The following is a 26,592-nucleotide window of genomic DNA, read 5'->3' as shown; positions in this document are numbered from 1 at the left end:
ATCCGAGTTCTAATGGATAAGGGTAGGGAATGGGCGGGAGGGATGGTATTTAAGATCCCCGCTCCATTTCCATCCTTATTTAGGTTACAATTAAACATTGATTAAGTAATCAATTGTTTTTGAGACTTACTCTATATATTTTTTCTACATATATATATATATACAAAGATTCCTAAGGAACACTTTTTGTCCTTCCGATGAACCTCTCAATTATAACATGGCGAAAAAATAGTCAATTTTCTTAGAAAAAATTCTTATAATCTCCGAAGATTAAAGTGTGATAGGTCTATGTTTCCCGACTCTTGCAGATCATACTGCCATACTCTCTGATAACAACTGGTTGATAGCATTATCAGTAATTAATATATTTACCCTGGAATGACATTGTCTAAATCGCATCTTCTTTGTAATTTTACAATGGAAATAATTCCACAATGTTTCGCATTTGAATTGACATTAACAACAATAGATGTTAATATCCTTACAAGGTGGCTTCTCCAAAATCTTTCCCCTAACCAGGTATTGTTAGAGCAATGTTCGGTCGAACCCCACGAGCGTTTGTATGTCAAGTATGTTGTCATATTTTAGAATCCAAAACTATTTCTTGATTTATAGTCTACTAAAGTTGTTTCGGGCTAGAATATATTTAGGTGGTACTGTTATAAGATTCACTCAATTTACCCTTGAATACAGAAGACTGGAGATCACACAAATACATCATTTGAAGAATTATGTTCCTTTTGGACTCCGTTTTCTTCTATATATAGCATATGAAAGTCAAAGGCTTCAGTACTTAATGACATATAAAGAAGGTTCTTGTCATGGACAAGCAAATGGCTAAATCTAATGAGGTTTCGAAGTACAAGCTCTCGCTTGTCAAGATTTTACAGTAGAATCAAGAGAGAAAAATCTTGTGAGTTATAGGTTCGAAAACCTACTCTTTGAGTTTGTGAACCGAAGTTATGTAGATTTTCCACCGATATTATTTTTACTCGAGTTCGCAAACCGAAGGTGTACATAAATTCGTGAACCAGAGTCAAGAAAAATATCACCTAGACTTGTTTTTACTTAAATTCGCAAACCTAATTGCTTGAGTCTGCGAATCTAAGTTAGAGAAAATTCAACTGAGATTTTGTTCCCATTTGGTTCGCGAACCTAACAAGAGTTCACAAACCTAAAGTGAAATTCAACTGAGACTCGTTATTGGTAATTGTTACACTTTTCTTTGTTGTTTCAGGGAAAAAATCTTATTCGTACACCTTTGATTGCCATCTTTGGTGTAATTCCATGACTAAGAATAAATCAAACTTGAGAGACAAGTTGTATCTTAACTTACTTAGTCGTAACTAGTTGCATAGATGTCAAAATCCTTGTAATATATTAGATACCTTAACTAGATATTGTTCACATGCACTCTAACACTTTACCAACATAGTCACCCCCACTGCCAACGGTAGTCTAAGTTTGAAGCTTTTAATTCCGCTCCTCTTTATTGAATTATCTATCAATAGCATAAATCTTTTCCATACCGTTTATGGAAACCCAAATTAAAGAAATTTCTTTCACTTGATCATCAGTAATAATGATTCCTTCAATGTAATTTCAGAATATTCTTCGTGAATGTCGATGGTAGGTGATAAATTTGGATCTCTATAAACAGAAGTTATAAAAGTATAAGAATCATATGCACATATTTGAGGATTTCAATAAGGGGTAGGATCCAATGACATATTAACATAATTATGACATGGTTTGACCCTTTTTCTACAAAACCCAAGCGACAATGTATTCGAAGATAAATTTTTGGTGACATGTTACTCTTATATAGCTCTACATTCTTTCCAAAAATGATAGAATTTACCCATCAATCTTTATCTTCTTAAGATCGGAAGATTTTTTTTTTTGTTATCGTTTATCCGGGGAGATAACCATAGTTAGATGACATCATATCTAAGTTAGATGACGACATATCTCCCTAAATCGTGTGGTTATGATTCTGCAAGTTCACGCTAGAGAAAAAAAAATCCGTTAATATTTTATTTTTTTAAACCGTCATAACACAATAATGTATCCTTAATATCTTAATATATTTCTTATGCATTAATACTATCTTAAGTATAAAAATATGGCTTGTGTATTAAAAACATGAACTGGGGAAAGTGGAGAAAACATTTATGCTTGTTGAAACTAGTAATTATAGGGCTCATAACATCCTAGGGACATGTCTCATCGAAGCAAAACAAACGAAGGAATTGGGATTGATGTAATTAGAGTATGACATGGTATGCTATATGGTCTATAATTACAAGTAAAACTTTTATATTGGATATATACCATGAATATGTGTGGTATTCATGGATGTAAAATGTTGAGCTCGCTATTACAAACTATGCATAGTTGTCTCTCAAATTCTTTTGCCTATATGTATGCATAACTGATTGAGTGAGCTAACCTTTCAGTAGATCAGTAGATAATGATCATTTGACATCTGAGACAAATTTTTTGTGCAGATATCTATACTCATTTTAGAACTAGCAGCTGCTGCAGCATCCGATAAAGGCTTAGTGTTTCAAGATGCCATGGAGGAAAGGTTGTGTGCTTACGCAAGAGCTGTTTCTCACTTCCCTACTTCCGTGAAAGAGGTAAAAGTTGCGATCCTTGCCTCTACAATGATGCATAAGTTGCACTAATGTTAGTAAATTGGACTTTTTGTTTGTTTTCCGTTCTCTTTAATTTGTCGACTTTTATGTATGTAGTTTAACTGGAGGAACGGTTGGTTCTATTCACTTAGCCAGAAGGCAATTTCTGAAGGAAATCCATATCTGTGTCCTTTGCATACAATATGTCTCAAAGAACTGAAAATCGTCTAAAGATACTTGGTTGGCGCTTGTATCTTCAATCCTTTTGTGTTCATGACTCGATGCGATTGTAATAAAGAGCATCTATAATTTATCGTAACTTAAAATCTGTCCTTCCTATGACTTAAAAGGTGCACTGAATAACAAAATTATCTGGCTTCTGTATTATATGAACACCCTGTGTGTATTCAAAAGTTTCCTCATAAGCAGTGTGGGGTTGTTTTTCTTAAATTTCTCTAGAAGTATCTTTTTCGGTTTGGGTCTTGTGTTACAAATGTGCTCAAACCAGGAATTTTCTTTACAGAGCTGGAAAGGTGCAGTCTCCACTATGCTTGTGATCAAGAACCTAATTCTCATCTATTTCTCCACTACAACGTCACCTTATTTCTTGTTTGATAGTTTTGGTATTGACTGGTCTTAAGACTACAATTTGGAATTGGAAATCATCTAAATCAAGTACCAGAAAGAGAAGATTTGGTCTATATGGTGGATTATTAGAAGGAAAGAAACAATCAGGGTCGTACCAAGCTTATAAGAAACATAGGCAATTGCCTAGGCCCCCCGGATGATAAGGGCCCCCATTTTTTTTAATTTTTTTTTATATGCATACTACTAATAACTGTGTATTCGCCCGCCAGAGTGAAAAAAAAGAAACTAGTGTCAGCCCATTTCTAAACTATTTTGGCCCAGTATAACATCGTATTTTTATCCCATCCTACTGTCTAGTATATCAGAAGTAAAAACTGGCTAAATCCATTCACACAAACTGATTTCGTCATTTGCGGAACGGTTGTCTCTGCATCTCTCGACATTCACCTCGGTACGGTAAGTTCATCGATTAGAACTATTTCAACAGAGGATTCTTCAATTTTGTTTTTATTTATGTTTAAATCTACATGACATCAATGTATGGGTTAGATTTTCTAAGTTCATAAGAAGTAGACAGTACTAATTTTGGCCAATTTCTAGTTAGGGTTTTAATGTATGGGTATAGATTTTAGAAGATCAGAAGTAGACAATATTTATTGACAATTCCCGGTACAGTTGCCTCTGCAGAAAGAAGTTTCTCAAAGCTAAAGGTTGATCAAGTCTTATCTTCGGTCGACAATGTCACAAGAAAGATTAAATGACATAGCAATGTTATCTATCGAGGTCGACATGGTGAATAACATCGATTACGATACGATAATTGATGAATTCGCATTGAGGAGGCCAGGAAGATCAATTTTTCGTAGATTAACTACTTTTGCCTAGTTGTTTCCATTTGAAAATTTTATTACATACTTATATTTGTTTGTTTTATTCTTCTTTTTTTTTTTGGAAACACACTTACGTTATTGATCTTTTTACTTTAAACAATCGTTGATTTTTTTTAGGGCCCCTATGTTCGTTTTTCACCTAGGGCCGCTAAAAATCTTGGTACGACCCTGGAAACAATAGATGCAACTAATCATGGATATCAAATGTACTATGTTCAATTGCGACTTATAACTGGGATGTAATTGTAAACTGTCCTTGATAGAATTTTCCTTTTTGTTACTTTCCTAGTAAGGCTAAGTCCTATGGGCTAGATTGAGTTGCTAGATTGGCAGTTAAGTGTTGCAATTCAAAAAAAAAAAGTTTGGTTTAAAAGTTAACACTAGTTCTCTCTCCTATCATGTGCTCGCAATTCAACTAGCAGCGAGATTGAAGCGCTGAATGGTTCAGAACTCAAAAATCACAAAAATCACACGGATCACAAAAATCACAAAATTTGATCTGACGGCTGAAATTTAAAATGTTGAACCAAAAAGCGATGGACAGTGGTCCCAGATGATGTGGACTGCTAATCTAGATGCTAGATTAGCCATACAATAGGACTTTGGAGGTTTCCCTAGATGACGTGGATTGCTTATCTAGCTGCTAGATTAGAAGACCATATGACTTAGCCTAAGACCGCCACCTTGAGTGACATTTAATAACCGGAAAGTCGTTAGTTATATCGGACGACTTTCCGGATAGGCTGCAGATCCCCTGTCCCCTGCTTCCATGTGTCCTCATGTCCTTCCAAATGGTCGGCGACAAGTGGCACTGATTTTCTTGCTTTATTAAACTTTGTTGTTTACGGTTTGATGGTCTAGTTAAAATTGGAAGGGAATACCAAACGATAATTACTTTTCTTTTACTGCGTATAGTCATTATGTTTGAAGCAAAATATTCGCTTATATCTTTCTCATCCTTCTCTTGATTATTATGAATTACTGAGTTGCAGACTACTGCAGTACATAAAAACATAAATGAAGAAAAATATTATATCTAATTACTCTTCTATTCATCTCATCCAAAACTGTTATTGTAGGTGTAAATAATCCGCAGACCCAGGTGGAGCGATCTTAAGCAATGTCGTACCAATGATAAGGAAGAAGCTAAGCACCAGATCATCTTCTTAAAGACTGGTGCAAAGAAAGAGATACCAGAAGGACTCGTGAAGCCAGCACGTGTAAAGGCAAATCTCAGATGTGATAGAAGAGATGTATGTCGGACGCTAGAGTAATAAATGCACTGACAAGGTAGCTGAGGAGATAAGAAGAATCTGGTCAAAGTAGGGCCCGAGGATAATAACATCGGACCATAACAGAGGGAGACATCGGGTTATACTACACCAAGCAACCCACATCGGTTAGGAAAATATCGGGAGCCACACTTACCAAGCTCGGGTAAACATCTCGGGAGGAACATCATTTCATCACCCGAGAAGAACATCAAAGAAGATATACTATGACTCACACTGTAACTTGGGTGTATCATCATGTGAGCCTATAAATAGAGAGCTTTGTAAAGAGATAGAGAGGGAAAGTTTGCGAGAGAGAAGAATACTAGCATCTTTGTGAGAGAATAGTAAATTTGTGTGTAAGAATCATCCCTTGTAAACCTTGAATCGAGTAATAAGATCATCATTTCACCCCGTGGACGTTGGTAATCATACCGAACCACGTATATCTGGTGTTGTGTTCATCTCTTACTTTTTTATTTATGATATGTGTGTTTGAGATCCATTGGATGCAGAAGTAGAATTTTCCACATCTACAATTACATTGAAAGGCCATAGATGTCATCACCTTTGGTTCATTAGAAAAATAATATGTACACAAGTCTTTGTACTCCATACCAAAACATAATTTGCACTCAACTTGTTGATCATCTTCTGAAAAATTAATTAACATTAACAAAACCATCTAGTATAAAAACTTTGAGATCGTTTTTATTGTTTGAAGTTTATAATGTCTAAAAACTTATAACTATTTCTTTATTAAAAATAAGATAAATCATACAGAACTTTTGGTTGGTAACCTAGCAACAAGCTGGGCTCCAACTCTCAGCTTAAAGTTTATGATGCCTAAAAAAACTTAAAGTTTAATCATAAGATTTCGAACGATACAACAAGAGTATAAAAGATAATTGACGTGAAAATAATTAGATAAGTAAAGTAGATTCCTGTTGCAATATCCCATCCCAAATTCATATACATCAACACTGAAAAATTATGCTAATTAATGGATTGTAAACAAATCATACAGAGCTAGTGGTTGGCAACCTAGCAACAAGCTGGGCACCAACCCCTCTTTGAATAGCAATGCCTAATTTATGAAAAATAAAACTACCAAAACCACTACTAGCGTCATTATTAACAAGACAGTTCTTAAGACGCTTAAAGAAACATAAAATATCTTCACCGAGTTCCCCAAAAGTAGAGAAGGCCAGGAATCCCAAACCATAACCAAGTGAAGTGCACTTGTCCAAAATATTTAGCACGCTTTCTTGAAACCTCCTTAGAAATAGCTTTCCCGTGGGACAAAAGAACGTATACCATCACCGGTAAAGGGCGAGACACCAGTGACATCCATACAAACATCTTGACCGTTTTCCCATTTGAGGACAAGAATATCGGCAGGCCTCAAGTCTTTATCCTCATCCGAAAGAATACCAAGAGAAACTTCCTTGCAAGCAGGTACACTAGCTTTGTAACAAATATCAACAACAATATCGCGGACAAGATCATGTCGAAACTTACTTCCAAGATCTTTAGCACAATGAAGCGCATGGTCACCAAACATATCCATAGATTTGTTACAACTAGTGCATAAGCCATTCTCAACAAACAATGGGATACCAAGGCGATAGCAAAGCACGGCTCGGAATTGTCTAGGCCCGATACACTGATTAAGCCCACTGATTGGTACAACTAATAAATAATCATGAGCGTGTTTGATACGGTTACACTGCCAAAAAATATAATCTCTTGCAGACATAGAGAATTGGTCTGGGATTTGCTTCTTAACTGCATCAAAATAAGTGACTGCCAGGGAGTGCATGCAAGGGGGGGGGGGGGGGAAGTATCATCGACACGGTAAGGAGGTAATCCACATACCTGGATAAAGTTCTGAAGAGCCAACTGATAAGCAGAGCCTTTGTTTGTTGAGAATAAACTACCCAGAATTGTCTTCTGTACCGAAGCAGTCTGATTCTGAGAGGCAAGGAAACAGTAGGTACGGGTGTCCGCCATGGTATAGATGCCAAGGCCACCATCTTTGATGGGAAAAGTATCCAATCTCTGCTGTAAAGGACCAAACCCAGCACCGTCTCCAGTGATTAAGAGTCTCAAATACTTAAGTGAATGATCGTCAAAAAGATCAGTGGCAGATTGCAAGGCTGCTGGATTGGTAGTACGCAATGCAAAATATAAACGAGACACACCAGTGCAATTGAGAAGTAATAACATCTCACTCTGAGGGTCCCTGAGTTTTTTGATTGCATCCATCAGTTGAACAGTCTTATTCACCCTGGTCAACATCATATCACTAATGAAGTCTCACAGGTCCGCCCAAGAGCTTAACGCCATTAGAGGGCCTACCAATGTCAGGGGGAATACACCATCAAGTGTACTTCTGGGATCAATAGATGGCCAAAAGACTTCGATTTTTCGGACATTCAGGTGTAACCCCCTGCTAGGTCCTTCAGCTTCTATTATACTCAAGGTCTTGGCTACCTCCATAGTATCCCCAATAATGGTACCGTCATCAAGGTACCAAGCGTGTAAATCAAGTGTGCAGCGAGAAACAATAGTCTTCACAAGAGGATGAAGATTCAATGCAAACAACAAGGGACCAAGGGGGTCTCCTTGCTGAACCCCGAGTGCAGATGACAAAATATATTGGTCATAATAGAGTTTAGCAGGTCGCAAGTAACAAAATTCTACCCAGCGAGAAATACATGGACAGTGAAGACGAACCTCTTTGATGAGATGAGATCTGCTTACCATGTTGAAAGCATTGGAAAAGTCAATAAGCAACATTGACATTTTATTCGAGTGGCCTTTCAACTCCAGTAAGCAATTTACAGCATGTAAGATACTCTCCACACCGACCGGCACACCAACTCCAAATTGATAGTCGCCTAGATAAGAAGTCATCTCCTTTCCGACTGAAAAAGCAGCAACCTTGGAAACCAGTCGTCGCCAAACTGTGCTAACCGCAATTGGCCTAATACCACCCCTGGTTTAAGTAATGGAGTCAGAGAAGCACTTGAAATGAACTCGACCAAGCTATTGGGGCATTTACCGGCCAACCAAAGATTGACTACACCCGTAATCGAAGCAAGTAAATTATCAACCACCGCAGTTGCAGCACCACTCATGACATCAACCAAATGTTGCGCGCGTAAGCCATCACGCCCACAAGACGTACCTTTTGGGAAGCTCTTTATAGCTCCCAAAACAGCCCGTGAATCCACTGTAATCGGGTCGACTGTCACAGCATCCGAAGGAACAACAGGGGGAGGAGCTGAAGGATGCTTATCTTGCAAATCAAGATAAGTACTCTCATTGCGCGGAGCTAACCCTGACGAATAAAACACTCGTATTGCAGCCGAGTAATGACCACAACTAATCTTCTTCTGGCAAGCCAGGATATTAGCAGCACTTTGTTTCTTCGAGTCTGTCTTCCCATTACCCAAACGGACAGGTTGCTGCAAAAGTTTCGATGCCAGAATCGAGCATCCATTAGGCTCTTTCCACATCGCAATGGCCTAATTGATTGTTGCGATTTGCAGCTTCTTTCGACTGCCTGACTTTGCCTCAGCAGAACTCTTTGGTCTAAACAGAGTTAATGTACAAATAGGAAGAAGTAGAAGCTGTAACTACAAGTTAAGATTACCTGGGCTAGCATAACCTTGTCGAGACAAAATTTTAGTTCCCTGGAAAAGCCAAGCCTGCATTGGTGTGGGATGCATTTAACAGTGGTGAACTGTCGTTGAAAGATGGCATTCAAAAGGTCCGTGGAAAGAACAACACCATAGTTGTCGTCATCATCAGCCAATGCATCACTATCCAGCGAAGAAGCATCACAGACCGCATCAATGGTTGGAGCTAAGCATTCAGGAACAGCTCCAACTGGTTTGGTTAAACCATGGAGGAGAAAAACAGCACCATCTCTGTTGAGAGGTCCGGCTTCACCATGAACAGCGCCTTCTCTACCTCTACAGGGCATCGACCAAGCGTGTAGATGCATGCATTTACCACATAACCACAAACGAAGACTGCCGAGAAGCTTCTCACAAGCAAGATAAACGTTCAAGTCCTTGGTGATCAATTCTCTGCAAAAATCTTTCTTCTCTGCGGATGAGAAATGCCTGTCATGGAGATGTTTTACGAAAGAGCTCTTGGCATATCCTCTGCCATTAACGCCACCACTACAGCTGTGGAGTGTCTTGAACGGGATGGCAAAAGTTCTCATCAGTGACTGTAGATGTGGATGCCTCGAAAGACGACTGGGTAGGATGTTCTGTTAATCGACTAAGGGAGGACGTTCAGGTAAGAATGGCCATAACGCCAACCGAAGGAAAACCCTAAAAGAGAAAAAAAAAAATAGAACCCTAGAAACCAAACGAAAATCGTGAAAAACAATGGAATAAAAACCCAAAAACGAAGGAAACAAAAGGGAAAATCTGCGTGAAATTAAAAATCCTGAAAAAACCTACAGCTACCATGGTGAATCTGGAGATTGAGGTCGGTTTTCAGTCGCCGGGAGAAAAACCATTTTAGTATTTTTTTTTAGTACTGTTGCAATTGTATCCATTTCAGTATTGTCTAAGCTATTGGAAGATCACCTAAACTTATTAATTTTAGTTTTTATTTTCAATGCTTTATAAACTGAGTTGATCGATTTATTTTTCTTTGATGGAAAAATTCTGTTGATTGACGAGTTCAGGAAAGCATTTATATTTCCGTATTCTCTTCCTCATTTTAATTGGATCATCAACCTGTAAAAGAAAATTTTAATTAAGGAAGAATGTTGGTGCCACTTGTCGCCGCCCAGTTGGAAGGACATAGGGGCACATGGAAGCAGGGGATCCGAAGCCCGACTATCGATGAATGTTATCCGAGTTGAACTAATCTTGGAGAAAGTCTCGTCTTCAAGTCAAGCACTATTCAGAAAAGTAGCGGTAATAAAAGAGAGGGACCATGGTACACGTGACTACGGTACCTTCAATACAGCGATAGCTTCTTACAACCTAGCGGTGCCGCCAGCTGTACGATCAGGATATTACGTCAAAAACCGATAGCTGCCGGGATTGTACTGGTATAAATCTCACCACGAGAATTAGGGGGGCCAGGTATAAATCTCAGATGAAAGGAGTAAGACAAGGGACCAAATACAGCGAACCCTAGACTAGAAGCTAGAGCCTAGAGAGAGACAAGTCCGTCCTAATCAGTTTGCCCTCATTTCCCTCTTGGACGTCGATCTATCCATAGCGATCGGTCTCGAATCTGTTCTTGCGCTGTTGGCTCTATCGCATGCTTTCGTTGTCAATGTAAAGTTAAGGCACGCAACCTCCCAAAAGCTTTTTCTTCCACTGGAAAACAGATGGAAAGAAATATTATCCACCAAATGAATGTATTTGGGTTCCCTCGTGGGACGCACCAAATGAACGTCATAGAACCTTTCGCATGTGACTACAACAAAATCTTAATCCTTCATCAAAGGATACAACAGCCATACTCAACTCTTTTGAACGAAGAAACTAGTGTTCTGCAGGACACAAGGAACTTGGTCCATAAATATTGGACGTTCAGAAAAATAAAAATGAAAGTCAATTCTTGACTTAACTTGACCATGACCAAGCCGCCATGTTCTTTCAACACGTGTTTAATTATAATTAGTATTATCCAAATTTAAATTACCCTTAAAATATCCTCTTTTTCCACAAATCTAAACCCTTCTCTCTCTCTTATCTTTTAGCTTTCTTTCCATTTTTGTACAGTACGATACTGCAATTAATTATTATCCTCACCTATTATTTTGGCAATATATTAACTTAAATCCCATCAGCATTTCCAAGCCAAATTTCGACGACGACTATTACTGCTCCTAAAAAAGACCAAGCAAATTCTACAAACCAACCAAGAAAGAAAAACCTAAAATGGATTCATCATCACAGTTCCTCGAATTCTCACCCGAATCATCGTCGATGACAACGGGTTCTTCAGTTTCGTGGGTTGATGGATTTATCTTGGATCAAAAATCGTTGCCTTTCAATGAAAACGATTCCGAAGAAATGTTATTGTTTAATGTTTTAGCCGAAGCCGATCATATCAAGCAAGAAATAGTGGAAGAAGAAGATAGCATAGTTTCAAGTAAGCTAGATGATAAAGAGATTAATAAAACAAAGGAAAAGGTTTATAGAGGTGTTAGAAGAAGACCGTGGGGAAAATTCGCAGCGGAAATAAGAGATTCTACTAGAAACGGAGTTAGAGTTTGGCTTGGAACATTCGATAGTGCCGAAGCAGCTGCTTTGGCTTATGATCAAGCTGCATTTTCTATCAGAGGATCCATGGCCGTTCTTAATTTTTCTGCTCAACGTGTACGTGATTCATTGAAAGATATCAAACATGGTTTCCAAGACGGCTCTTCACCGGTTTTAGCTCTTAAAAAGTGTCACTCTTTGAAGAAAAAAAACACCACTAGTAAGAAAAACAAATCAAGACGAGTAATTAGATCAAGATCACTGCCGCCGTCGCCTTCGTCGTCGTCATCATCATCCATAGATCACAACTTGGTTGAGTTTGAGGATTTAGGAACTGAATTTCTCGAGGAACTCTTAAGTTCTTATCAAAGTTGCAGTACACGTAGTTCTACTAATTTATCTTCTTGAATACCCTCATTAATCTTACCCTAGCTAGTTAATTAGCTTATTTTTCTTAATTTCTTGGGATTTTCTAAAAAGGTTTTGTGGATATGTGTTTCCCATCTAAAAAATGGATTTAGAGGAAATTATTGATTTTGTAAATTATATACTACAAGTTGAAAGATAGACGATAGATAAAAGTGTTTGAATTATTATTGTTAGTGGAAGAACTCCATTATTAGTCTCCAAATAGTGAATTTCAGAACAGATCGACTCATCTATATTTTCTTGCTTAAAACTTTTGCGTGAAATCTAGGTGAAATGTTTTGATTACACAAACTATCTTATGGCCTATATGATCATCGTTCAAATATGCCTATCCACGAAAAACCGGGTGCCCAAAATGCTTGGATATATTGAAAAAATATAGGGCTGATGTTATGATTTTTCTATGAATTTGTTTGCTTGATCTGAGCAAGAAGCTGAACCCTTGTCAAACAAGGTTTTGAGACATTATCTTGTCAGCAACAGTGAAAACAGGTGCTATGTCCACAGGTACCTGGAGCCATCAGGAAAACAATGAGTAACCAAACCAGGAGTTGCAAAAAGTCATGAGAAAAATAAATAATATAGGCATGGTAATAGTTTTAGGAGCACATCCCTTGGTTTGTTGATACAATAATACAACTTAGAGTTCCTTCACCACGAAAGGAACCACTACCTGAATCTTTTCTAGATTATCCATTGCAGCTCGAAGATGATCTGTCATTTTTCCATACTTCTGAAGGAGCAAGTCAGCAGCAGCTTTGTCTCCTTTTGCCTGAATGGTTAGTATCTCCCTGCTAAGGCTCTCAACCGCTGCTTCAACCTATGACACAAGGGATATCATATGATTTCATTTTGTGTACAGATATATAAAAGGGAAAACTAGGAACCTACTAATTTTCATACCTCAGTGAAATTGACAGAATAGGTCCCATCTGCAAGCAAAATGAAGGCACCTTTCTCAAATAACCAGTTGAACTGTAAAGCTTGTCCTTTCCTGGTTTAATATAGTAAATGTGTTAGATAAACTAAGTAACCTTGTTTATTCGAACTGGTACATTGAAGTAAGAAGAAATCAAATACCCATGGGCTTCTTCTAATCCAAAACGTATTGACCGAAAGCATCCCCCAAGAAAAGAAACATACATAGACTGTAACAAGGTTTTAGAAAGCAGCCCCTGAAAAAAGGAATCCAGCAAAATTAATGAGGTCGATGCAAGAGTAGACTAGAATTTGTGTAGCTAAAGGTAGTGGAGAGAGAGAGAGAGAGAGAGATGGAATTTTCCTAAGAAATGTGATGGCACTCTTATTTCAAGATTAAACAGAAAGCTCTCCTACTGTATTAAAATTTCTCAAGTATGAAATAAGATGTGTGCATCCCTGCATGCTCCACAAGTAGTTGAACATAGGAGATGGCGTAGTTCTATAAATGAAAATTTAACCTAGTTGGTTATCTAGTAAATTATTTCAGGCGCAAAAACTATTATTCAGGGTAGTCTGAAATAACCCATATCTTGAAATGCAACAAACACTTCAAAAGAGTCCACTGAAGCAATACATACTGTAACCAACCTGGTTGATAAGAAACTTAAGTGCCCAAAGGCCGACAATATCAGCTTTTGCTTCTTCCAGAGCTGAGTGGAGTTCTTGCAGTTCCTTCAACAATCAAGAGAAAACATGTCAGAAGAACCTGTGTACATAATTAATATTTCAATGTTCGCAGATGAGCTTCTCAAGAATGTGTTAAGGCAACCTTGACCCGGCCCCATCACTATGGATATAATTCTTTTACTTCTCCGTGGTTTTAATATTTTATATTTCAAGGTACTTAGTTGTTGACATCAAACGTTCAAGATACTCAATTGATGCCACAATACAAACTCAATAATCCTGACACCTTCCAGACGTATTAAAGTTTTTAGAGCATTTTTCATTCAGACAAAATCATTGTAACCTATTTTACGGTGATAGATTTGGACCAGATTGTATTTATATTTAAAGGTGTGGTTAAATAGGAAAATGCCATGGCAGCTGAAGCAGTGTTGAAAACTGAATTTAAAAATGATAAAGTCCCCTCACCAATCTCACTGTGGACTTCTGACCGCTTGGAAGTGTTATGGTATGAGGTCCTATCCCATGACAGCACTCATGACAAATTGTATGAGTGAAGAAAGAATCAAAATCTACAAGTTCTCTCTGATCCGCTGCAATACATACTGCAGCGATAGGCTGAAGGATATGCTTGAACCTAATAACCATAGACAATTCACAGGGATTAGATTCCACAACTTTATTGCTCAATGGAGCCATTACGACTGCATAAGAACTGTAGTGAATTATTCTGTAGTTAAGGAAATTGGTTGCAATAACAAATAGAAGACGTACTTGGCCTCCGAAACATTCTTGAGCATAACCATTGATGTTCCACGCTCATTTACTATACGCTCATCATTTGGCAAATTGAAAGCCACGGTTTGAGGACCCTTCACATCCTGAAAAAAGAACCAGAAAGTATCAAATATCTAAGTAATTTAAAATAAAAATAAATTTCCACGGCTATTTCGAAAACCAAGATATCTATGGCATGCGAAGTTCTTAGAGATATATTCAGTTTGCACCATAATTGCTTCTTTGACGCAGTGAATACTGCGGTTTAGCTGACTAAACCACTAAGTTTTCACATACCAAGCATACAAAAGATAGAAGACATGCAGTGATATCTGAATGGTTCTACCAAGAAAGTAGATTTAGTGTTAAAGTATTGATGATTCGGAACAATTTAAAGAACATCCACACAGAAAGACCAAAGAGAAAAGATGAAGGAAACCACTGTCAGCTTCCCAAGAAAGTGCAGTTCACTTATCATTTGAAGACCAGCCTTTGAATCGCCAAATTAAAAATCTCCACAGAAAAATCTCCACAGAAATACCTAAACAATAGTAGTTCCTATTCCTTCATTAGAAGTCTCATGTGTTCTATGCTCCCTTCTAAGAGTAACTCGCACCTTCCTTTCCATATTAAACTCATTTTTACAGAATTCCCACATGCATTACTAGTTCTTTAATAGATAACATCATTTACTGTCTATTTGATATAAAAGCTTAAGAAAATTAGTATTTTCGGCAAAGTTTCAGCAAAATGCTCTCCCAGTGCTAGGGATTTCTTTTGATTTCTCCTGGATGTAAGTCAGCAAAATCTACAAAATCCTCATCCTAGCTAATCGGGTAAACAATGTCAGTAGAGGATGATAGGGAACTCACCCCTGCATTGTACAAAAGTTGAATTACACGTATTGGAGCAGCAACCACGTCTTTAGATTTGTACGAATCATCCAATGGAAGATTTTGTTCCAGAACCTAGACAATCCTGTCCCTCTTAGAAAATATACTGATGAAAGTAATGGAAAGTTGGTTAAAGATAGAGCTAACCGAACCTTTAAATGATTCCCGAAGAGTTTAACTTGAGAAGTTGATTCGTCATCCCGCACTCCAATGAATGCTTCAAACGTAGCCTAGCAAAATATAATGTAACTAATAAGCTCACAAGAAAAAGCAGAACCAAAATCAGAGATACAAATGATAATATACTCACTCCCATTATGCAACTAAAGCAGGAAAGGTATGAAACAAAAAGAATTGATAATGTAAACAAGATAAATTGCCAGTATATGGGATTACGGAACCATGAATCCGTACAGCACTGTACAACCGAACTTAGAAAGTTTTACACTTTTACAGATAAAGGTAAGAGAAAAGGTCTAGAGCTCTACCTTGTATCCAAAAATTCCATCTTCATATGTCTCATACGGACCAATGGTAATATCCAGTTTAGAATCCTGAAAGATGATAAAACAAACATCAATGTTGGTCATGAAATGCAATGAGCATTAAAAATAAGGATTTTTAATCCATGAAACTTAAAAATAAGTCAGCTGTTAGCTGAAATGAGGAGTAAGCAAAACAAAACCAAAAAAAGAACATGTGAAGTGTGGAATTTTTAAGCAGTAGAAGGTAGCATTGTGATGACACTCATGTCTTCATTAAGATTTACGAAGTTATGATAGTACAATTGATGTTTCGTGCCCACTTAGATCAAAGCATATATGGACCGACCATAAAATCGTTGTGAGGATCGGACAGGATCAGCTGATCCGCTAGATATGTGTCATAGTTGATTGGCGTGGATCGCAGATCCCCAACCCAATCTCTGGATCGGGATCTGTAGCCACCTATCCGAGTCTGATCCCCGATGCGGCGAGCCTTGCTCGAAATGTCTACCGAAGCAGTTAAACATTGTTTGCCAAACGTACTTCATCTATCATGTATGTACTTAGTTGATAAGAGAATTGCTAAGACAGCCAGTCTTATGAAAATGACTGAAAAGACAAAATTCTAACATGCACCAAGAACATCAGCTTCAGTATTCTAACCAACTCCTAAACGAGCGTCAACTAATCTCCAGAGGAAAGTGAAAGATCATGCATGCAAGAATACTCAAAAACAAATAGTGACCCAAAGTAAATTAAACCTTGTAAACTCTTTAACTAACAAACTTTTGTACATAATGAATATTACTAACCAACTCCATCCAAGCTATGTCAGAGTCGTAGTAATCGTTTGAAAGAAAAGCATCAGCTTTGGTTTTCAGCAACCTCTTCAAACTGTATAGGAGCACAATGGTGAGTTTAGTGAAGAAATATATGATAACAACATAATCCACCTTAACCATCCTTGAGATATTCTTCGAACTGCTTACCTTGGACAGTCTGTCAAATCCCCTGCTTTACGAAGCAGCTCAGCAGCTTTCATAAGAAATGGGTTATACTCTTGAGAAAATGGTACGATATGAAGGTCATCATTGCTGGACGCTGAGACCTGATTACTACTACCACGTGTATTTTCAGGGAGGGAATCAGCAAAATCAGATTCACTGTGCCTTTTAATTACATTAAAGAATCAAGTTGCATCTTTTTGTTGATTGTCACTTAAACTGCTCTTCCACAACCCAAACTCCTGTCACAAAATAGAAAAAAAAAACATCAAAGAAAAATTTACAAGTTTATCCTTTCTGTACACAGAATTGGAACGTTCCAATATGCAGCAGCCAATATTTGGAGCGAGTATGTCAAGGGGCACCAAATCATTGTAAGCAGTATGCACATGGCTTACCTTTTTGTCCATATCAGGAGGGTAGAAATTTGCACCAGGGGGTTTTGCTACTGGAAATGCAGCTTTATACTCGAGACCTTTCCACCCAGGTATGTGTTTTGTACAGTCTACAAGCAACTTGACTGCAGAATCTGCAGAGGTCATAAATGCTGCATTCTCGTCAAGGGAAGACCTGTTAATCGAAGAGAGGCATTTGGAGGAGAATAAAATATCACGTTATATGTAGTTACTACGGAATTAAGACAGTCATAGACCAAAAACTCTTCATACAAACATCTATAATCCGTGTTATTCAACAAAAAAAATGCATGTCACAGTTCTCGTAGGCCAGCTGAGGTTTATCTGTTAGGAAAAACAATTCAATCTGGGTTCATATCCTTGTGTTTCTGAAGTACTAGCATATTGGTGTTTGTGTATTTTGGAGGCCAGTCCAGGTGGCTTTAGAGCCTAATTTCTAAATGTATTTTGCTTGAATCCGCAGTTTCCTATGATAAAATCGTCTTTAGATAAAAGGAAAATTATTTGAGTACAATAGAAAAAGAATAACAATGTGATGATTTCGAGGGGTAAGGGTGACTTTTACTTTACTTCTATCGAGTAACATAATCAGAATATTTTCGTGTCTAAAAGTAAGCTGGTAACATATGAAAATAAAAGAGCAAAATCTGCAGGAATAGATTAACTATGCTTTCAATTGAGAAGCCTAACTACTGTAAAGAGCAAAAACTGCAATAAACATGCTTAGTAGTAATCCTACAAAAGAATAGAATAATTATTACCAAGGGCTCTTATTGATTGCGTAATACATCCATTTCAATTTGTCCAACTTAGATAGATGAGAGTGTTCTTTCAGCCAATCTCTGAGTGCTGGATTGCAGCACCAAACCTAAAAACAAAAGATATTAAAAGCATCAGCATTAGACAATGACTAATTGAAACATTATCTCATGGTTGCCGGCAGAACTGAGGTATGGTTTAGCTCTTCAAAATCAGCCACATTAAAATAGCATAGATATAGATCAATGAACATTGAGATGAAACTGTCAGCATAACGAGTAGTCACCAATTTTTTCCAGAAAAAGCAGGGAGTTGAAGGTAACACATACTTATTTAATTTTGTTACATGGTTATTTTTTTCTATTTTTTGAGTAACAACTAATTATTATGATATACCAAGAGTATGCAAGGTGATTGAGTGATTTTGATTACCAAATTAGATGAACAAATTGAAAGATGGAGACAAATTGAAACAATTCAATGTTTAATATGTAGGAAGACAATCATGCAAGCATTTCAACTGAACCTCATCTGGAGGTATGTCTATACTCAGAAACTACACCTGTGAGTAGAAAATTTCGTCCATGACCTCCGCCGCTTTAATAAGTAGGACAAGAGCTTCTTTGTCTGCTTCAGTAACACCAGACAACTGTACCCCAAGAAACGAAGCCAAGAAAAAGCAGAATGCCAATATTAGAAGTAAGAACCACACAAACAAATTTAGCCAATAAAACTAATAACTGTCGGAACATATGTTGTAACTGTTGATACATCAATAGGACCAAACCACCCCAAGCTTATTTAGGAATGATACATTACAGGTAGCTAGTGTCCAGACTCACCCAAAAAAAAGTTGGTTCGCAAGATAAACTGTTTGGCTGGAAAATTCATGAGAAAAGGATAAAAAGGTTGTGGATCATACTAGAATGAAAGTCGGGATAATCATATCGAATTGCATACAATACTAATGTTAAGGTTTAGTGACTTTCATTAGGGCAAATACTAATCATCATCAGATTCATCACCACATACTCCAGAAACAAAATTATAACAGAGAAACTCTAATTTAAGAAAGAGTTATTCACCTCTGCACCGAGAGAAATAGAAGCATATCGATCAAGTTGCTTTTGCAAGGATAGAATGCGTTCTTCTGTGTTGTCTTTGTACCTTCAGAAGTATTGCACAAAAAAATGATCAACATGGACAATGAAATGGAAATTTGCCAAGTGGTACGAAAGATAATTCCAGACAGTAGCTACTGTATCAACTATCAAGCATAAGTTGGTTTACTTGGTTAAGTTATTTCGAGTGAACAACATTGCATGTAACATACAAAAAGCCGAAGGCTAGGAGAAACATCATTCCCATAAGAAAAAAACATGGTCAACTAATAAGTACCGGCACAATGTGATTGATTAAGCTCTCTATTTCCACTTATGACCATGCGTGGAAAGGCAGACAAAGCACAAGTAGGAACCAACGGTATTAGAGACCAATTTGTGGCATGCCGCCAGAGTTTCAATCAACAGAGTCCCCTAATTTGACAATTAAAGACACCTTGACTATTAGGTATTATTGGCACTCACTTCCCTTTTTCTTTGTTAGTGATAGTCTTGGATACAGACTGTGCAGTCTATCAAGATTTTATAATTTGACATTCTAAAAATTCTAAAGTTCGAGTTTAATATTGAGTCAGCTGCTCACCAATACAAGGATGAGCAGAAACACGAACACATACAACCACATCAGAAAGAGAAACTAGAAAATGGGCCTTACTTTGATTACCCAAGTTTTAATTGTAGAATAAACTAAAAAGTCAAAACTCAGGAGTTCAGAACAGATAAAGGTTCCCAAAAAGCATAAGAAACGTGGAGATTGTGACTCCACACTCACTTCTCGCAACTAACCTTTTTGAAAGAATATCAAATAATTGACCATATCCTCCAGTAACATCATAAGGGCAATAATCAGGATCTTCTTTTGCAAGTAAGCTCTTATACTCCTCCCACTTAATATACTTAACTGCAGAAACTTCTGTTTCCTACAAAAAAAAATATAGATAAACAAGAAAATAAATAGGTTCAGTTCTGAAGCTTAACGAAGGAAAAAAAAATGCTAGGTCGAAGTGCTTAAACAAATCTGTTATACAATTAACAGACAGAGTCTACATTAACCAACAAACAGAAAAGAGATGGAAATTGAAGGGCCAACTAATGACTCATTCGGTCAAGCCTAACAAGGAGCTATCAGCAATGAAAGTATCAAACATAAGAATGCAAGAATATATTGGAAGAGAAAGATGTTGTTAACATGTTATGAGTTCAACGATTGGAGTATAAGATGATTAGACTAGATCTGCAAGCATAATATGGACCAAAATGCTTACTTACGTAAATAGAAAGATGGAAAAAAGATCAATACAGGCTTATAACGTCGGTGTCTGACAAAAAAGATTGTAAGAGGAAAACATAAGCTAGATTACAATAGTGTAGTAGTGGATCTTAAAAGACATGTTCAAAAGCAATTTTCGTATATAACCAATGTAATAATCTCACCTGAAGAGTAAAAGCTTCCAGCGGGATTGGATCAATGGTTGTTACAAGATACACATCATTGAATTCATTGTTGATAAAATTTCCATTATTTGTTACACTGCATCGCAAAGTAAACCATGTAAGCAACATTAACTGATTTCTTCAGTAGCATACTCCACTAGTAAAATTAGTGACTGAGATCTTTTGTTTCCAGGAATAAATGCCTAATCACGTTCTGTTCATAATGACTTTATAAAATATTAGACCATTCAAAAGGATAACTCAACTTACGCTTCGTGAAGAAAAACAAATATCAATTCAAATGCATCATTCGGTAGAGTTACGCCTAATTCTTCTTGAAGTTCCCTCCTGAATAAAGGGCAATTGGTAATGTTAAGAATTTAGATATGATCAAATGTTCCCAAAAAAAAAAAAAAAAGTGAAACCAGCAAACTAGCAAATATTGCGACGATCAAGCATAATAGTATATCTGCTTAGTCAATAAAAAGAACTGGAATGAGAAGCAGTGGTCAATGCATTTACTTATTTATTTCATGTTGTACTCCTTACATTAATCTGGACTTAACAGGCAAGCTTCAAATCACTTAGATGCTTTAAATTTCAGTTTGTGTCACTAACACTCAAGTCAAATAGAAAAAACAAAACAAAGTGAACTGTTTTACTATAAGCCAATAGCTTAGTTTCATCACTTCTGTAACTAACCACAATTTCTAGTTTGTTACATCAACTTCCGAGCAATAGATCAGCATTGCAACTAAGTTTTTTCTTCCTAAGTAACTATGCAAATTCCTAACAATATATAATGCAAGAAGAATGAATAAATCCTCCTCAATACCATATTATCAGGCTGGCACAGATTCAAATTAACAACCCGGACCAGAATTTAGATATTGATCCTTATAATGCAGAATCAAAACTGAAGAATGAACCACAGAACTAACTAAAAAATGTCAGTGTAATACCTAGCAGATATAAGGGATGAATCTCCAGCAGAAATATGACCAGCACTAGATATGTCCCACAACCCTGGATAAGAATCTTTGTTGTCAGCACGACGCTGTACAAGTAACTCCCCGGTGGTCTCAGCATATATCCATACATGAACTGCTCGATGATAATCCCCATCTCTATGTACATGTGACCTGATAAACAAATTACCAAATAAATTTAAATAACGAAATTGAATCAAAAAAATCTCAAAGTCAGATTCAATAACCAAGTTAAACCCTAATAATTTGTTAAAATTGATGGTTTTAGATGAAGAACAGGTTACCTGGGTTTAGTAATTCCGGTTTTTTCACCAGTTTTTGTAAGAACATCGAAGTGTTCTTCTACTTGTGCCATACTTTGAATTACAATTTGCAAATGGCGAAGCGGATAATAATCAAAAAATAAGAATTATTATCGGACTTCAGGAATTCATTCAACTACGCTATTACCACCAACTAGAGAAGTGCGCCACTTTATTTTTCTTCTTTTTTTCGCTTTGTGGAATTTTCCAGCCATATTTTATTCTTTTTAAGCGGCCCGAGCATCTTTTCGCATTATTGAAACTGGTTATGAGCCTTATGGTTGTAAGGCTTGAATTCGAGTGCGCATCATTTATGGCGTTTGGTAGGGGTGCGCAAAAACATCCAAATCCGTGGATTTTATCCAATCCAATCTGCATTCTGGGGGTGAACACCTGATCAGTATTTTGGCGGATTGGATATTGATGAATTTCGATCATTTTTAGGGATTGAACGCGGGTGGAACATCATCCATTTGTTAGACACCCGATTCTGAGGATAATGTTAGGTTAATACATATATGAAGGTTAATATATAATATATTAACTAAATTAACATAACATATAAAATTGGTAGATAATATATACTCCCTCCGTCCCACTATTAAATGACCTATTTTATAACTAAATTAATAGTGGGACGAAGGTAGTACAATTTAATAATGAGATGCACAAGTATCAATTTTGCATTTAACGGAGTCCCTCAGGCCTCATGTCAATAAAAACTATAATTTTGGTTGTTGGAAAGACATTATGTTACTCTTGTTATGTTAATTACTTGTATCTCAGTATAGTTACCTAAAATCTGAGAGGGGATAAAAGCGGGATTCTAGGATTTCTGAAAGTGAGTTACGGGAGGTTGAGCATGAACAGTATCTTCCTAAACCACGCTCAGTGGCCATTCAAAGGCTGCTCCAGTCATAGGGAAGAGTTTTAGGGATGGTCTTAGGGAGGGAAGCAGACGAGAATTCTAGGGCTTGAAGAAGAATTGCTCTGAGAGGTTATGAGTAAAATTGTGTTAGCTTAGAGAAATAGAGGACCTATTTATAGCTGAATTCTCTAATCTCAGGTCGATGAAGATAAGGATTGCTTTCCGTGCTGTGCGGAGCAATTCTCCCGTCTCTTCAGGAATAGATAGAGATAAACTAGGTTGAGTTTATCTCATTATTCCACCGCCTTTACTCTCTTCTGCGATGAGAAATAAGCCGGGTATTTCTCACACGTTTCGTAGACCGTCAGACCAAAACCCTAATTGTTATCCCCCCATTTGTGTGAAGTTGAGTCAGCTTTTGTGATGATGTGTTGAGAGAGAAAAATATTCTCTTTAGTCAAGTTGGCCAAGATAGAGAGATATTCTTCAATTTGTAAGAATGACTAGGATGAGTCACATGAAAAGGCATGGGATGCCTCAGAATTTGTGTGGAGATTCTGAAAAGGAGACTCGATTCCTAAATGGGGATCATGCCTATCATGAGGAATATTCGGCTCTGAGATTTCCCGAGGGATTTGAGAGTTTGTGGAGAGATGTGAATCTCTCCGGGATTTAGAGTAGAGATGTGAATCTCTCCGAGATATTGCAGAGAGATTTGAATCTCTCCTAGATTTTGCAGAGAGATTTGAATCTCTCCAAGATTTTCTCAACGGAGTCTCTATGTGGTCAACTGGGACTCATCCTGAAGAGAGAGAAAAAGATTTATACGCCTGATTAATGTCACCGCGAGACTTTGGCTCACTTGTCTTTGACCAGCGTATCTTGCAGAGATGTGCTAGGAATCAATTATGCACGTAATTATGGGGCCGACATGACCAGTGTATCTCAGAAGGATGCTTCAGGAATCTGTCGAAACAGCCTAGAGGCAGAATAACTAGTATATCTCGCGGGGATGTCCTAGGAATTATTTGGAAACCTCAGTAAGTCGAGTCAGATCCTAGAGTAGACATGACCAGTGTATCTCGCGATGATATACTATGAATCAGTCCTTGATCTCAAATAGGATGAGTCGTGCTTACATGAGACATGCATATCTCCTCTCTGGGTCATACGTCCGTCGGGGATGTTTTTACGCATCTACAAAGCCTACATGACCAGCAGTATCTCGTCCAGGATGTATATTAGAAATCATGGCATCACAATCAGCTGCGTCTCGCGATGACATGTTGGAGTTGTGGTTGTTATGGTTCATAGTTCTGTCGGGGACGTTTTACGGTCTACAGAACCTACATGACCAGCAGTATCTCGCGGGGATGTGTGCTAGGAATCACGGCACCACGACCAGTAGTGTGTCGCGGTGATGTATACTAGAAATCGTGGCTAAGGGTGCCTTGATGTCCAAATGGCTTAATCTCTCCCGTGAGAGTTGAATTTGTCCATGTCTTAAAATGACACTTTTGCCCCTTATCCAAATTTCACCATCTACATTAAGTCCCCTACTCAGAGTAGAATCTTGATTGTTCTATGATGAGTATATATATGGTTATGAATCGTTCAAGCACGAATTTACTATCCACTTGCGAAGTCTCCAAATTGATGCTTAGTCTTTGCTTGCTCTGATACTGGACTTTGAATCAACTCTGGACTTGGGAGCTTTCTAGGATTTTGTGTTAGAACTTAGGATCCGTTATTAGAGTGACAAATTCTGTTTTGAGAGACTAGACTTGCGATTAGGGTTTTTCTTTGATCAAAACCCTAACTTATTCTTTCTGTGCAACTCTGAGCTTGGAATTGACCTTGGACTTGGAACCCTTTTAGGCTTTCGCATTAGGAAGCGTCATTGGAATGGGAATATAGTCTTGTAGAGATGAAATTTCCATCTTGGTCTAATGAGATTTGCAAATTAGGGTTTACTTGGGAAAAAACCCTAATCTACTCTCTTTGTACATCCTTGAGCTTCCGAGTTTGTGCAAGTGAGTATTTGGGGAAGAGAGGAATTTGAGCGGTTTCCAGGATGTTCGTGAGGTTGGAAAAATCCTATAAGAATAATTTGGAATTTACTTTTGAAGTTACGGAGTCTCTATCCCATGTAAATTCTGAATTCAGGCTTGTACTGCACCTAAACCCTAATTTCTCTTTGTGTCCGCGTCTGACTCCTTCAGACACTCTGGAGATTCTTGAAGAGTCTTGGTAGGCCTGCATATGTCTTTACGGGTTAGCATCTTTTATGACGAAAGCTCATTCAATCCCTCATACTAACCAGACACCCCTTTTCCGAAAAAAAATATTTATCTTTGATACCAAGGGTATTTTCGTCAAAACAAATATGAGACTGATTATTATTTTTTTCCTGACATGAAATACTTCATAATATTCCTCAGGCATGGTCACGACTTGAGAGAGGGAGAGAGGCGCATGTCTGGTATTGGTTTTGAAAATTATGAACTCAAACTTTCCTGTTTGAGCTAAATTCCCTCTTTTTTCTCTGAAATTCTGTTTTCTGGATTTCATTTCAGTTCCGTTCTTCTTAGAATATTTAGTTAACTCAATATTCATGTGTATGATTCCTTTGGAATGAGCGAATGAGAGCTTGGTCGGCCTCTGGCTGTATTAGGGTTTTCTTCTTTGAAAATACTCAAAATTGCAATATAAGGGTATTTTGGTCAAAATCCCTTATGAGTTCCTTTTTGTCGAAGAGTAATGATCTAAAAGGGATTGATATAGGTTTAGAGAACCATCCAAGAGAATGGTAGAGGCTCGGTCCTTTCTATTTTAGAATAAATCTCTTTTTCGCCAAATTCTTGAAATTAGGGTTGTTTTTCGTCAAAACCCTAATTCTCTTCGACTTTGATCCCTCTGAAAAAAATCCCGAGAGAATGAGTGACTTCCCACTGGCTTAGGAAATAATTCTCACGCATGCAAAGGGATTTTCCACGGCTTGGAGGGATTTTAGAAGAAAGAAAACCCTTAGTTTCCTTATTTGATCCAAATTCCTCTAATTTCCTCTTTTAGCTCTAACTCTTTTTCCTTTTGCTTCAAGGCTTCCTTTTTGAAATCAAATTGAACAAAGAAGTATTTTAACATATGGTAATGTATGGAAACCGGTCCACCTCTTCCACGAATTCTATTTCCATCATAATTCCATATTTTTTTTCCGTACCATGCACATATATATGCACATGCATGCATATAACTCTTTTACGTGAATAATTCTCCTACTTTCTTTTCTTTTCTTGTCTAAAAATTCTTACATAGGAAATAAACCAACCTTCTTTTTGTTTTGATCTTGTCTTGAGAATGGTTCATAAATCTCGTACTATGTGTGATGAAGACGACAGCACGACCAATATGGGCGATTCCGCAACGAGTAATAAAACCACCTACCATCAATAAATAGATCCCTAATTTCGATGATGAATTCCACCAATTTACTGAACTGATCGATAGTTACCCTAGTCCCCAGGTAAGTGACGATCATTTTTCTATAGTAGAATTACTTCTCATAATCAACCACTCGTTCCCTCTTCGATACTACGTTTTCGCATGGAAAGAAAAAAATGTAAAACCTTCAGTAGTGAAATTCAAAGCTCGTCAGGAACCCATGGATTCTTGGCCTGACTGGGTAAATGCTTCGAAGTTATTAGAGCACTGCTCGGTCAAACTCGCAAGCGTTGCTATCTCAAGCTTGTTTGTCAATGTTAGTGATCAAAACTATAAGTCTTGATTTCTAGTCTACTTATAGTGATGTCTCGGACTAGGATAGATTGTGTAGTTGAGCATTAGACTTCACGACGTTCATCAATTGAAG

At 37.4% G+C, this 26,592-nt stretch overlaps 4 protein-coding genes across 4 annotated transcripts; 1 reads left to right on the top strand and 3 right to left on the bottom strand.

The window, feature by feature from the left end:
* Positions 1–7,694: 7,694 nt before the first annotated feature.
* Positions 7,695–8,311, bottom strand: LOC113277787. The gene is made up of 2 exons (XM_026526780.1): positions 8,155–8,311; positions 7,695–8,019 (listed from the first exon to the last, which is right to left on the bottom strand). Exons 1-2 carry the CDS (start codon positions 8,305–8,307, stop codon positions 7,708–7,710), a joined length of 465 nt encoding a protein of 154 aa, XP_026382565.1. The 5' UTR covers positions 8,308–8,311; the 3' UTR covers positions 7,695–7,707.
* Positions 8,312–11,254: 2,943 nt separating this feature from the next.
* On the top strand, positions 11,255–12,177 carry LOC113282650 (ethylene-responsive transcription factor 1B-like). Its single transcript, XM_026531697.1, has one exon. The coding sequence runs from the start codon at positions 11,316–11,318 to the stop codon at positions 12,045–12,047; it is 732 nt and encodes a 243-aa protein (XP_026387482.1). The 5' UTR covers positions 11,255–11,315; the 3' UTR covers positions 12,048–12,177.
* Positions 12,178–12,213: 36 nt separating this feature from the next.
* LOC113282649 (nudix hydrolase 3-like) lies at positions 12,214–22,079 on the bottom strand. Its single transcript, XM_026531696.1, has 21 exons — positions 21,839–22,079; positions 21,528–21,707; positions 20,836–20,913; positions 20,566–20,662; positions 19,918–20,051; positions 19,096–19,177; positions 18,573–18,659; positions 18,013–18,119; positions 17,234–17,405; positions 16,821–17,077; positions 16,644–16,725; positions 15,835–15,900; positions 15,499–15,576; positions 15,326–15,421; positions 14,451–14,557; positions 14,145–14,313; positions 13,638–13,721; positions 13,149–13,243; positions 12,972–13,062; positions 12,742–12,888; positions 12,214–12,579 (listed from the first exon to the last, which is right to left on the bottom strand). The coding sequence occupies exons 1-10, from the start codon at positions 21,907–21,909 to the stop codon at positions 17,021–17,023; spliced, it is 1,065 nt and encodes a 354-aa protein (XP_026387481.1). The 5' UTR covers positions 21,910–22,079; the 3' UTR covers positions 12,214–12,579; positions 12,742–12,888; positions 12,972–13,062; positions 13,149–13,243; positions 13,638–13,721; positions 14,145–14,313; positions 14,451–14,557; positions 15,326–15,421; positions 15,499–15,576; positions 15,835–15,900; positions 16,644–16,725; positions 16,821–17,020.
* LOC113279577 (nudix hydrolase 3-like) lies at positions 12,514–16,873 on the bottom strand. The gene is made up of 11 exons (XM_026528260.1): positions 16,821–16,873; positions 16,644–16,725; positions 15,835–15,900; positions 15,499–15,576; positions 14,451–14,557; positions 14,145–14,313; positions 13,638–13,721; positions 13,149–13,243; positions 12,972–13,062; positions 12,742–12,888; positions 12,514–12,579 (listed from the first exon to the last, which is right to left on the bottom strand). The coding sequence occupies exons 1-11, from the start codon at positions 16,871–16,873 to the stop codon at positions 12,514–12,516; spliced, it is 1,038 nt and encodes a 345-aa protein (XP_026384045.1).
* Positions 22,080–26,592: the final 4,513 nt, after the last annotated feature.

The sequence above is a fragment of the Papaver somniferum genome, chromosome 5, assembly GCF_003573695.1.
Source record: "Papaver somniferum cultivar HN1 chromosome 5, ASM357369v1, whole genome shotgun sequence".
In the NCBI taxonomy this organism is placed as follows: Eukaryota; Viridiplantae; Streptophyta; class Magnoliopsida; order Ranunculales; family Papaveraceae; genus Papaver; species Papaver somniferum.
This window is presented reverse-complemented; position numbering and strand designations above follow the sequence as displayed.

Excerpts from the sequence above, each read along its gene's own strand:
- LOC113277787 (XM_026526780.1), bottom strand. The coding sequence starts at position 8,307 with ATGACTTCTTATCTAGGCGACTATCAATTTGGAGTTGGTGTGCCGGTC. Across the intron at positions 8,020-8,154 it reads TTTCCAATGCTTTCAACATG|CAAGGAGACCCCCTTGGTCC; the intron begins GTAAGCAGATCT and ends CTCGGGGTTCAG.
- LOC113282650 (XM_026531697.1), top strand. The coding sequence starts at position 11,316 with ATGGATTCATCATCACAGTTCCTCGAATTCTCACCCGAATCATCGTCG.
- LOC113279577 (XM_026528260.1), bottom strand. The coding sequence starts at position 16,873 with ATGAAAGCTGCTGAGCTGCTTCGTAAAGCAGGGGATTTGACAGACTGT. Across the intron at positions 14,314-14,450 it reads AAGAATGTTTCGGAGGCCAA|GTTCAAGCATATCCTTCAGC; the intron begins GTACGTCTTCTA and ends TATGGTTATTAG. Across the intron at positions 13,244-13,637 it reads TTAAGTTTCTTATCAACCAG|GGGCTGCTTTCTAAAACCTT; the intron begins GTTGGTTACAGT and ends TCCTTTTTTCAG.
- LOC113282649 (XM_026531696.1), bottom strand. The coding sequence starts at position 21,909 with ATGGCACAAGTAGAAGAACACTTCGATGTTCTTACAAAAACTGGTGAA. Across the intron at positions 20,914-21,527 it reads TCATCCCTTATATCTGCTAG|GAGGGAACTTCAAGAAGAAT; the intron begins GTATTACACTGA and ends CCCTTTATTCAG. Across the intron at positions 17,078-17,233 it reads CTCCTGATATGGACAAAAAG|GAGTTTGGGTTGTGGAAGAG; the intron begins GTAAGCCATGTG and ends ATTTTGTGACAG.